The sequence below is a fragment of the Silene latifolia genome, chromosome X (genome assembly GCF_048544455.1).
Source record: "Silene latifolia isolate original U9 population chromosome X, ASM4854445v1, whole genome shotgun sequence".
NCBI classification, from domain to species: Eukaryota; Viridiplantae; Streptophyta; class Magnoliopsida; order Caryophyllales; family Caryophyllaceae; genus Silene; species Silene latifolia.
This window is the reverse complement of record NC_133537.1, coordinates 64,155,520-64,166,259: the sequence shown is the minus strand read 5'-3', so window position 1 is coordinate 64,166,259 and position 10,740 is coordinate 64,155,520. Positions and strand designations below refer to the sequence as shown.

Below are 10,740 nucleotides of genomic sequence, written 5' to 3'. Positions count from 1 at the left end.
TCATTGGTCCTTGGTTACTCATGGGTGACTTCAACAATGTTCCTTGGTTATGAAAAAATCTCTTGTAACCAATGGTCCTTTGTTACTCATGGGTGACTTCAACAATATTCTCCATGCTAATGAGAGGATTGGTTCTGATGTTACCATGGCTGAAATCAAGGAGTTTCAAAGTTGTGTAGATCAATATGGGTTATATGACCTTGTTGATCTACACAATTTTGAAACTCCTTGATTTCAGCCATGGTAACATCAGAACCAACCCTCTCATCAGCATAGAGAACATTGTTAAAGTCACCCATGAGTAACCAAGGACCAGTCACACTATTTTTCCACTGAAGCAAGGACTGCCATAAAGACTTCCTATATGCATCCTTAGCTTGGTATAACCATAAACCACAGAGCAAACCCAAGTAAAACCACATTGCAAGTGCACAACATTAAGATATATCATATGCACCTCTTTGCTCACTACTATCACAAAAAAGAGGTTAGGATCCCAAAGAACCCAGATCCTCCCCCTTCCCTGATGTCATTATTATTAATATATCTTCAGTTCTTCCCAATCCCATCTTGCACACTAGCTGTATTTATTATCTTCACTTTTGTCTCCACCAAACCAAACAAACCTAGTTTATTAAGATGCAAGAGTCTTCTAACATCCCCTTGTTTATTCCTTTTATTTATGCCCCTAACATTCCAAAATCCTATACTAACCATTATGATTGATTGAGAATTTCCCTTTCCCCATACTATTCAACAAATTCTTCCTTATAGAATAGTTGAGGACATCAATGAAAGTGGGCCCTGTTTGCAGAGTCCCCTCCCCTTTCTTGGACAACTTGTTAATGAATCTAGCAGATGACATAGAATTCAGGTTTGACTCTTGGTATGGTATAGGGGTGACTACTACTGTAGGATCCAACACAGGTACCACCCCATTATCATTGCCAGTCTGAGCTTCCTGCACTCCGGTTTTAGTCACCTTCTGAGCCATTTGAGACTTGTTGTGATCCTTGGTATGAGCCACCACCATAGGTTTCCATACCTGATGCACTTCCTTAGGCTTACCCCTTGGTTCAGATTTCTTACAAAGACATGTTTCATGACCAATCCCATTGCACATGCTATAGACTACTAACTTCCATTCATAATGAACCAGCTGTTGTTGTAACAAATCATTCTCATCAATGAATCCAATGAAATCAGGTAATTGTTGCCCCAGTTTTACCTCCACCATAAACCTAGCAAACCCTAGAAATTTCTTATTCTTAGTAGCTTGGTCACTTCTCACGAGGTTACCCAAAAGTTCAACAATTTTTGGTAATGCTAAACCCCAATATTTTATATCCATAAAATCGAATCCACACAAGCACCGGAGAGGGGTTCTCCTTTACCAATTTCGAACCAGAGAGCCCGTCCTTAACAATAAAAGGCTTATTATTTCAAGTACTCTTTTTCATAATTTTTCCATACCATGTCCTTCTAAAACTCCAAAAAAAAAGTTCTCTCTTTGCTCTTATTCTAAAAAATTAATCAAATTGTATTACTCAATTATTATGGTTCTTAATTCTCATATTGATCAAGCCATAATTCTAACATCATTAGTTAAGCATTACTGTATCAAATTAGGGTTAACAAATTAGGGTTTCTGGAAATTTGGGTAAATTAGATGTTCCGTTAGTTCGATGGCTGTAAAAAATCTAATCAAACATAACATGCAATCTGTATACAGCAAGAACGTTGGCCATTAATTAGTCATTTTCCTACCCAGCATCCAAGGGCACATCAATAACGTATTTAGGGTGAAAATAGGAACCTTAATTAACAACTACTTCTTAAGAAACGATTTATAGTAGAGTTAGATTGTTGTCAACCTTAATGCAGAGGTTTAGAAGAACCCAACATTTCCTGTTTCAATATGCCGCACTCTTCTTTTTTCTCACAGTTAGACACTTTTAAATTTGTTTGTTACGGAGTAACTCACGGTACGTTCGGGAAGGTGTGGTGGTTGGATTGTAGTGGGAGGAATTTGAAAGTAAAAAATGCAATGAATCTAGAATTGAAAAACAAGGGATGTTGAAATGGGAGGGGTGATTTTGAAAATCATGTACATGAAAGAGTAATACCCAAAAATTTTACTCATTGACAAAATAGGAAAATCACTATGTCATTGTTTTCCTTATAGCAACTTCTGTCGGGTTCTTTTGGACTTAATTTTAGCTTACTTATGTGCGGTTTAGTTCTATTCAAGTTCTACAGGTTGTTCAATTGTTCAATTTTGTTTTTCCCTTTAACTCAATTTAGTTTAGGTCTTATCAATTCAGTTCAGAAAGTTTTTGTCTAAAGGGATAGGGTCAGAGTCTTTAACAAATGTATTCCATCATTGAAAGAAATCGTTCTGTTGCTAAGCAAAATTTGTAGAAAACCAACCATCTATGTAGTTTGTGGTGTTGAAACCCACAAAATGGCGGGTATTACCTTCATTTGAAGAAACGATATCATTATTGACAAAGGTGGTGTCGATTATGGGACTCATTGATTATCAATAAATTTCAGTGTTGTAGATTTTATCTTATATTAACAAATTAAGTAATTCACCAAAAAAGACAAATTAAGTTATTCAACTTCATTAAGTAAACATAAAAAAAAAAAAAAAGGTAAATATAAGCAACTTTATATCATCCCTCTTTTTTTTACTAGAGAACAACAATTCTCAAAAGTTTTCCCTCCAAACTCCATCAACTTATATAAGGAGAGAAATGAAATTTTCCCATTAAACTATATTATCTTTTTTTTAAACATGATTTTTTCATTAAATTTTAATTTATAATTATAATGTTTTAATCAAAATAAAATTAAAGGAGTCTAAAATTATAAATTACAACATTGCTAATTTTTCTTAGAAAATAACTTGATGCATATTTACATCATATAAAACAATAAAATAAACTAATATTATTAGTTTCGTGAAACAAAATCATTAAGATAATTTAAGGAAAGTTATAAAATGAAATCATTAACTTTGTAACAAAAAATTTTTAAAAAAAAAAAAAGATTCATTACATGCCCAATTTTTTTGTTAGTTTTGCGTTTAATTTTTTTTTCTCACATCAAAAAAGGTGAAATATGAAAATATTAAGGTATCAATTTGGAATGAATAAGTAATAAATAAACTAAAAAGTAAAAACTCTATAAATACCTCGCATTAATTGCAGGGGATCTATACTACTAAGCTATTCACAGCAAAGGAGTTGTTTGGTTGCCTCATAAAAACATAGCAATTTGAAAATCACATGAATTGGAATTTTAGTCACATGTTTGATTGTCTTTTTTAACTAAAATGCAGGAATTGGAACTTCTACATGAACTTAGGCCCTGTTCTTTCTGGCTTTTTAGAGCTAAACTGAACTAAGTGAACCCAATGGGGCGGAAGGTGAAATTTGAAAATTTGAAATGGAAATGGAGCCGAAATTTGATCGAACTAAGTGATTGAGCCGAATAATAAAATAATAATAATAATAATAATAATAATAATAATAATAATAATAATAATAATAATAATAATAATAATAATAATAATAATAATAATAATAATAATAATAATAATAATAATAATAATAATAATAATAATAATAATAATAATAATAATAATAATAATAATAATAATAATAATAATAATAATAATAATAAGGGATAATTCACGTGGTGCCCCTGAGGTTTGACTTAATTCACGTGGTACCCCTGCGTTTAAGTTTGTGCACATGGTACTCCTCAACTTTCATTTTAGTGCACGAACTACCCTTACTTTTCTTTCCGTTATAACGGCGTCATCTCCCCTCAACCACTTAACTCAACTTATTTTCCCCCCTTTTCCCCCTCAACCTAACTTCTTTTCTCCCTATTTCACTCAGAATCAAATAAAAAAAAGGACAACTCTCTCACTTCCCCATAACATTACACGATTATCCTACACAAACCTCAACAATCAATCACATCAACTCGAAAAACCCCAAATCAGCTCTTATTTTTCATCAATCTTCTTCATTTTGATCACATCTTCATCATCTTCATTGTTGCTATTGTATTCCACGTAACCATCTTCATCTTTATTCCTTTTTTTTTGTTAAAATTTGTTTCTTTGTATCTTTTTCTTTTGTTTTGTGATTAACTCATACCTAAATGAGGCTTTTTGTGAACGTTTTTATTTGCATGTAGATAATTGTTGTTTTGTGATTTTAGTTAGGGTTTTTGATGTGGTTTTATGAATATTGCAATTCAATAATTAGGGTATTTGTTTGTTTTTCTGATTTTGTTATCCCTTTCCATTTTGGACTGATTTTGTCAATTATTAATTTTTTTGAAATAATTAGGGTTAGGGTTTTACTTGACTGTATTTAAGTAATGCTTGGTTTAAAATGGTAGGATGGAAACTGCGTTTTGGTTGCAATGTCACTACAAAGGGCAAAAGTTTGATTATGCTATATATGATGTGGATTTTATACAATTACTAGATGTAATTGCTGATCTTGGGGTTGTTGCTGAGAAACAACAAGTTTTATTGCTCCATGTCTATGATATGTATTATAGAGGAAGGAATGACGCTAAGATAAACATTAAGGATGATGGGGATTTACTGAAGATGTTTTAGGATTAAGAAAGCTATGAGACAATTGACGTGTGGATTGAGGACACAAATAAGCCAATTAAGGAGTTTGGGTTAGTGGCTGAAATAAAAAAGGCAAGAATGATGGAAGAACAGAGGAAGGAGATGCAGAAGGAAAAGGAAAAGGAAAAGGAAAAGGAAAGGATAGAGAAAAACAGAGTGGAGAGTGAAGGTTTGTTAGTTGAACCTTTGGCAATTGAAGTACCTACTGTGGATGTGGAGACAAATGAGACTGTTTATACTAGAGTCTATGAGTCTCAAGAGTTGGCTGATCTAGCAAAACAAAACACCAACCCTGAACCTCAAAGAAACACCAACCCTGAACCTCAAAAAAAGACCAACTCTGAACCTCAAAAAAAGACTAACCCTGAACCTGAGAAAAAGACTAACCATGAACCTTAAAAAAAGACCAATCCTGAACCTCAAAAAAAGACTAACCCTGAACCTCAAACAAACAGCAACCCAACTTCTCATGAAACTACTCCTAAAAGTCCAACCACCACCATACCTGAAACTGTCCCTGAAACTCAAACAAACACTACACCAAGTCAGTTTACCCAAAATTGCCCAACTGCTAATAGATTTAGCAGAGAAAATCAAAGTGCCCCTGAAAGTACCCCAAACTTGTTTCAATTGTTTAAAAAAAGGCCTGGCCTAAAGCAGAAAATTCCTAGATCAACTGCTAGGAGAAAAGGTATTTATACTCCAAAATCTAAGTCAAGTGCTCCTGAAAGTGATGTTGAGGCAACTGAGATAAGGACATGAAGGGGTAAGAAAAGGGGTGAGCCAATAAATTTGGGCTTGGATGAGGATGAAGGTGAAGAGAGTGAGGAATTTGATGAAGACTACTCTGCCTCTGATGAAGAGAGTAAAGGAGATGAAGATGGTACTGAAGATGAGCAATCATCTGAGTGTAGTAGGGATCCATTTGATAAAACAGTGGAAGGGGATAAAATGCATCCATTTGATAAGACAGTTAATGAAGCAAAGGAAGGGGATGAGGCAGTTTCTTTGGATAAGGCATACAAGAATGGTAAGATGTATGTACCTAAAAGGTGGGGTGAGATTAAGTTAAGGCCCTGGTTATTGTTCCAAACCAAGGGTGACTTTGTGTCAGTGCTCTCTGATTACTGCATTCAAGAAGGATTCAATGTTATAGATAGCAAATCTGATAAGGTGAGGTACACAGCTGAATGTAGTGGAGAACATTGTACTTGGAAGATACATGTGTCCATAATCCCTGATAAACTAACTTGGGCAATCAAGACAATTACTGGTGAACATATCCAATGCCATTTCCTGAAGTGCAATCCTATGGCAATAACTGAATGGATGGCTTCTAAATTAGAAGATGAATTGACTGCAAATCCTGGTATGCCAGTTCAGGGCATAGCAGACTTGTTAATGGGTAAGTTTGGGATTACTGTGAAAAAGAGGACAATGTACAAGGTCAGAAGTGTAGTTGTTGAGAAGGTGTTTGGGGGACATGAGGAAAGTTATAATTTTCTGCCTGCTTATGCTGAGATGATCAAACAGACCAACCCTGGTTCATAGGCACTTATTACATGGCATTCCCCTTACACTGACAGGTTGACCTATTTTAGGGGAATATTTGTTAGTTTTTCTACCTGGACAAAAGGATTCCTGAGAGGTTGTAGGCCAATAATAGGAGTTGATGGATGTCATCTGAAGGGGAGGTTTAAGGGAATGTTATTGTCTGCATTATCTATAGATGGCAACAATAACTTGTTTATCATTGCATATGCTATTGCTGGTAAGGAGACAACTGAGTCATGAAGTTATTTTTTCAAAAATTTGAAGATGGCAGTTCAGAAGGAGGGTTGTACTAAGTGGGACTGGACTTTCATTAGTGATAGAATGAAAGGTGTTGAGAAGGCTATATCAAATGTGTTCCCAACTGCCACAAGAAGAATTTGTGCTCAGCATTTGTACACAAATTTCAAGGAGAAATGGGCAGGGCCTGGCTATCATGATCTGTTTTGGAAGGCTGCCAATACAACATCACCATTTGTCTTCAACAAAGCAATGGCAGGTATAGCTAGACTTTCTAGAGAAGCTTTTGTTTACTTGTCCAATGTTCCCCAACAATGGTCCAAACATCAATTTGATCCACTAACAGCTTGTGATCATAATACCTCAAACTTTGTTGAGTCTTTTAATGTTGTGATTAATGACATGAGGGCCAAACCAATTCTTGTCTTGATGGAAGAGATAAGACAATATCAGATGAACAAGATAGCAGAAAGAATTGATATAGTTGAGGTTATACAACCATATGATCCCACCCCATATACAAAGGGTATTATTGAGTCTAATTGTTCAGACTCAAGGCATTGCAGAGTGATAAAAGCCGGAGGTGGAGAATTTGAGGTGGTTGAAGGTACCACAACTGCCTTTCCTGTAAATTTGAAGAATGAAACATGTTTGTGTGGGGCATGGCAGGTGACTGGGATATCATATAAGCATACATGTAGGGTCATCTATCACAACAAAGAAGAACTAATGCAATATCTGAATGGCTACTTCTCTGGGATGTGCTATAAGTTAACTTATAGCAATATCATGCACCCTATGCCTGATAAGGATCAGTGGCCTGAATTTCAGTTTCCTATGATCCAGCCACCACTACAAGAAAGATCAGCAGGAAGGCCAGTTAGACAAAGAAAGAGGAAGCCTGGTGAGAAAAAGAGAAAGAGAGGTAGCAGGTCCACCATCATCAGATGTTCTATTTGCAAGACAATAGGCCACAATGCAAGATCATGCCAAGGTGGTCCAACAGCAAATAAGAGAAGGACTGATGGTGCTTCAACTTCAACAAATCAACCTCCAATCTGATTTAGAAGTTAATGTGGTAACATTTTATTTTGGTTGCTGAAAACATTGGATTTAACTTGACTTTTTGTAGGAGTTGTAATTGACATTATAACTGTGTTTGTAATGTCAATTCCAACTTCTAACTATTCATTTTTTGGGTTAGATAAATGGTGAATAGAAGAACTGGGAACTCTGTTTAGATAAGTCATCTTGGGCAGTATTTGTTCAGTAAACTGGCTGTTAGTTGTTGAACTAGATGAGTCATGTAAGTTTTTGGGTTAAACTCTTGGATGCTTGGATGCCAATGATGTTATATAATGCATGGAATTTGTTTTAGGTTTCTGAAATCTTCTTTTTTGATATCACAATGCTAGTACACTTACTTTATTATAATATAGACTAAAAACATATACATTATTATCCCTATTTTCAAACTCAATTGAAACATTTTAGATAAATCTACAATTTCTCTTTTGAAGTCACAAATGATAGTTGTTTGTTCCTTCAATTTCTTCTTAAACTCTTGTATAGCATTAGCATCATGAAATTGTGCAGCTTCCTCACCAACCAACTCATTCATGTCTTCATTTTTTGGTTTGCACCATTGAAAGCATTCACATTCATCACATTTGTAGTACAATCTTGATGGATTTGCTGCTAAAGGTCTAGATGACCTTATGTTGAATCTCTTCTTTCATTTAGGGCAATTTTTGTTATCAATTTTCACCCCTTTTGAATTAGATCTTGAATTAGATGATGATTGCATTATTATAGTAGGAATGTGTTTGTAGTAGTGTTTAAGAGTCACTGCTCTAAATTTTAACATCAACTCTCTTTATATGCAATAACTATAGTCCAACGGCTACTTTTCTAGCCGTTAGAGGTCATTTCTGGTAACAGGGGCATTTAGTGCACAATTCTCAAATCTCAGGGGTATTTGGTGCACAAATCTCAAACTTCAGGGGTATTTGGTGAAAGTCATATTAGTTAGTTGTAGTTAGTTACAAATTTTAGTTAGTTGGATATTCAAAAGGTTGTTGGGTTTCAACAAACTTTCTCCCCAAAATAGGTCAACAAGTCAATAAACCTGCTGCCGTTTAATATTTGACAGCGTTAATGAAAAAGGGTAGATGGTGCACTAAAATGAAAGTTGAGGGGTACCATGTGCACAAACTTAAACGCAGGGGTACCACGTGAATTAAGCCAAACCTCAGGGGCACCATGTGAAATAATAATAATAGTAATAATAATAATAATAATAATAATAATAATAATAATAATAATAATAATAATAATAATAATAATAATAATAATAATAATAATAATAATAATAATAATAATAATAATAATAATAATAATAATAATAATAATAATAATAATAATAATAATAATAATAATAATAATAATAATAATAATAATAATAATAATAATAATAATAATAATAATAATAATAATAATAATAATAATAATAATAATAATAATAATAATAATAATAATAATAATAATAATAATAATAATAATAATAATAATAATAATAATAATAATAATAATAATAATAATAATAATAATAATAATAATAATAATAATAATAATAATAATAATAATAATAATAATAATAATAATAATAATAATAATAATAATAATAATAGGAATAAATACCAAGAGGTTATGGGATCGATCCTCGTCAAAGACATTTTTTGGGGAAGGTCTTGGATTTGATTATGGTGGATGGCCCTCGTTTTGGATTGCATCTTAATGTCTCCAAGACGGAGGTCTTTTGGCCTGTTGAGGATCCTCGGAGTTGACTTCACGGGTTTTCCCCCTTCTATTTCTCGGCCATTGCGTGGTGTTACGATTTTGGGTGGACCATCGATGCTTGTTCTGATTTTAGCAGTGGGATTGTGGCAAAGAGAGTAACCAAGACCATTGAGCTAATGGATTTGGTTGCGAGGATTGAGGACCCGCAATGTGAGTTGCTTCTTCTTCGAGCTTGTACTGGTATTTCCAAGCTCTACTTCTCACTTCGTACTTGCTCCCCTAGTGTTTTTGGGTCTGTCCATCTTCTTTTTGATGCCGCACTCCGTTCTAGCTTGGAACGTATTGTCACCGTCGGGCGGGTTTTGGGGATTAGCAGTGGCGCCTTGCTACATTCCCTTTTCAGCTTGGTGGTCTTGGTGTCTATGCGGCGGGGATGTTTTATTTTATGCTTTTATTGCGTCCGTTTGCGATCTCTTTGGTTTGCGAGCTAAGCTCCTCGGCCCTTCCGGTATTGTAGGCTGTTAGCCCTGCTTTTGATGATGCCGCGCAGTGTTTCTGCGACTACGGGATCTGGTATTTTAGGTAACCCTAGTGAAATTGCGCCCCCAAACTTATAAAGAAATTGGCGGACATTTATTTCGCGACGATTCTTTCTTTGCCTCGAGTCTATTTTCTCTTTGACACCACGCCCGGCTTGCTTTATGGCGATCTCGGCAGGTTTTCACTCCTCTGATTGGTTACGTGCGGTTCCTATCTCGGGGTTGGGTCGGGACTATGAACGGGAGGACTTACCGTAGTGTCTTTGGGGTATATCGTCTGGGTGTTCCGTTATTCACGGTATCTAGGCCTGTCTGGCTTGCTCTCGGGTTTTTCTTTGAGGATGTTTTTGGGGACCACGCTGTTTCTTGTCTTGTCTTGTACGGGGCGTTAAACATCGGCATAACCTTGTCCGGGACACTCTTTTCGACATCTGCTATAGATCTGGTATTTCTGCGGGAAAGGAGGTTGATATCGGTTTGGTTGATGGACATGGTGGCTCTCTTCGTCCTGCGGATTTATTGCTTTATTCTTGGGACAGGGGGCGTGATGTGTGCGTTGACTTGACAGGTTCTTCTCCTTTGACTCGGATCGATGACGGATTTTGTGCCTGGCCGGGTTGTCGCCGATCTTTTTCAAATCGAAAGTGTGCTAAGTATGGGGATTTGTGCGCGGTAGCGGGTTATGGTTTCCTTCCTTTCTCTTTCTCTTCACTTGGGGAGCTGGGTTCGGATGTTGTTGCCTTGCTCAAGCGGATCCAGAAATTCTCGGTATCTCAGGATGCGTGGGCTCGGGTGGCCGCTTACATTTTTACTAGACTTAGCTTTGCTATTGCTAAGGGTGTGGGAGCCCAGATTGTCTCTCGGCTCCCCACCAATTTCATGAAAACTTTTATTTTTATTTTAATGAAAGCTGCGCGCACCCCTTTATAATTAAAAATAAAATAA

General features: G+C 35.5%; 1 protein-coding gene across 1 annotated transcript; it reads left to right on the top strand.

Moving 5' to 3' along the window:
• The first annotated feature begins 6,484 nt into the window (after nucleotides 1-6,484).
• LOC141617486 (uncharacterized) lies at nucleotides 6,485-7,519 on the top strand. Its single transcript, XM_074434685.1, has one exon. It carries the CDS (start codon nucleotides 6,485-6,487, stop codon nucleotides 7,517-7,519), a length of 1,035 nt encoding a protein of 344 aa, XP_074290786.1.
• The last annotated feature ends 3,221 nt before the right edge of the window (nucleotides 7,520-10,740 follow it).

Coding starts and splice junctions, on each gene's coding strand:
- LOC141617486 (XM_074434685.1), top strand. CDS start 6,485: ATGGCAGTTCAGAAGGAGGGTTGTACTAAGTGGGACTGGACTTTCATT.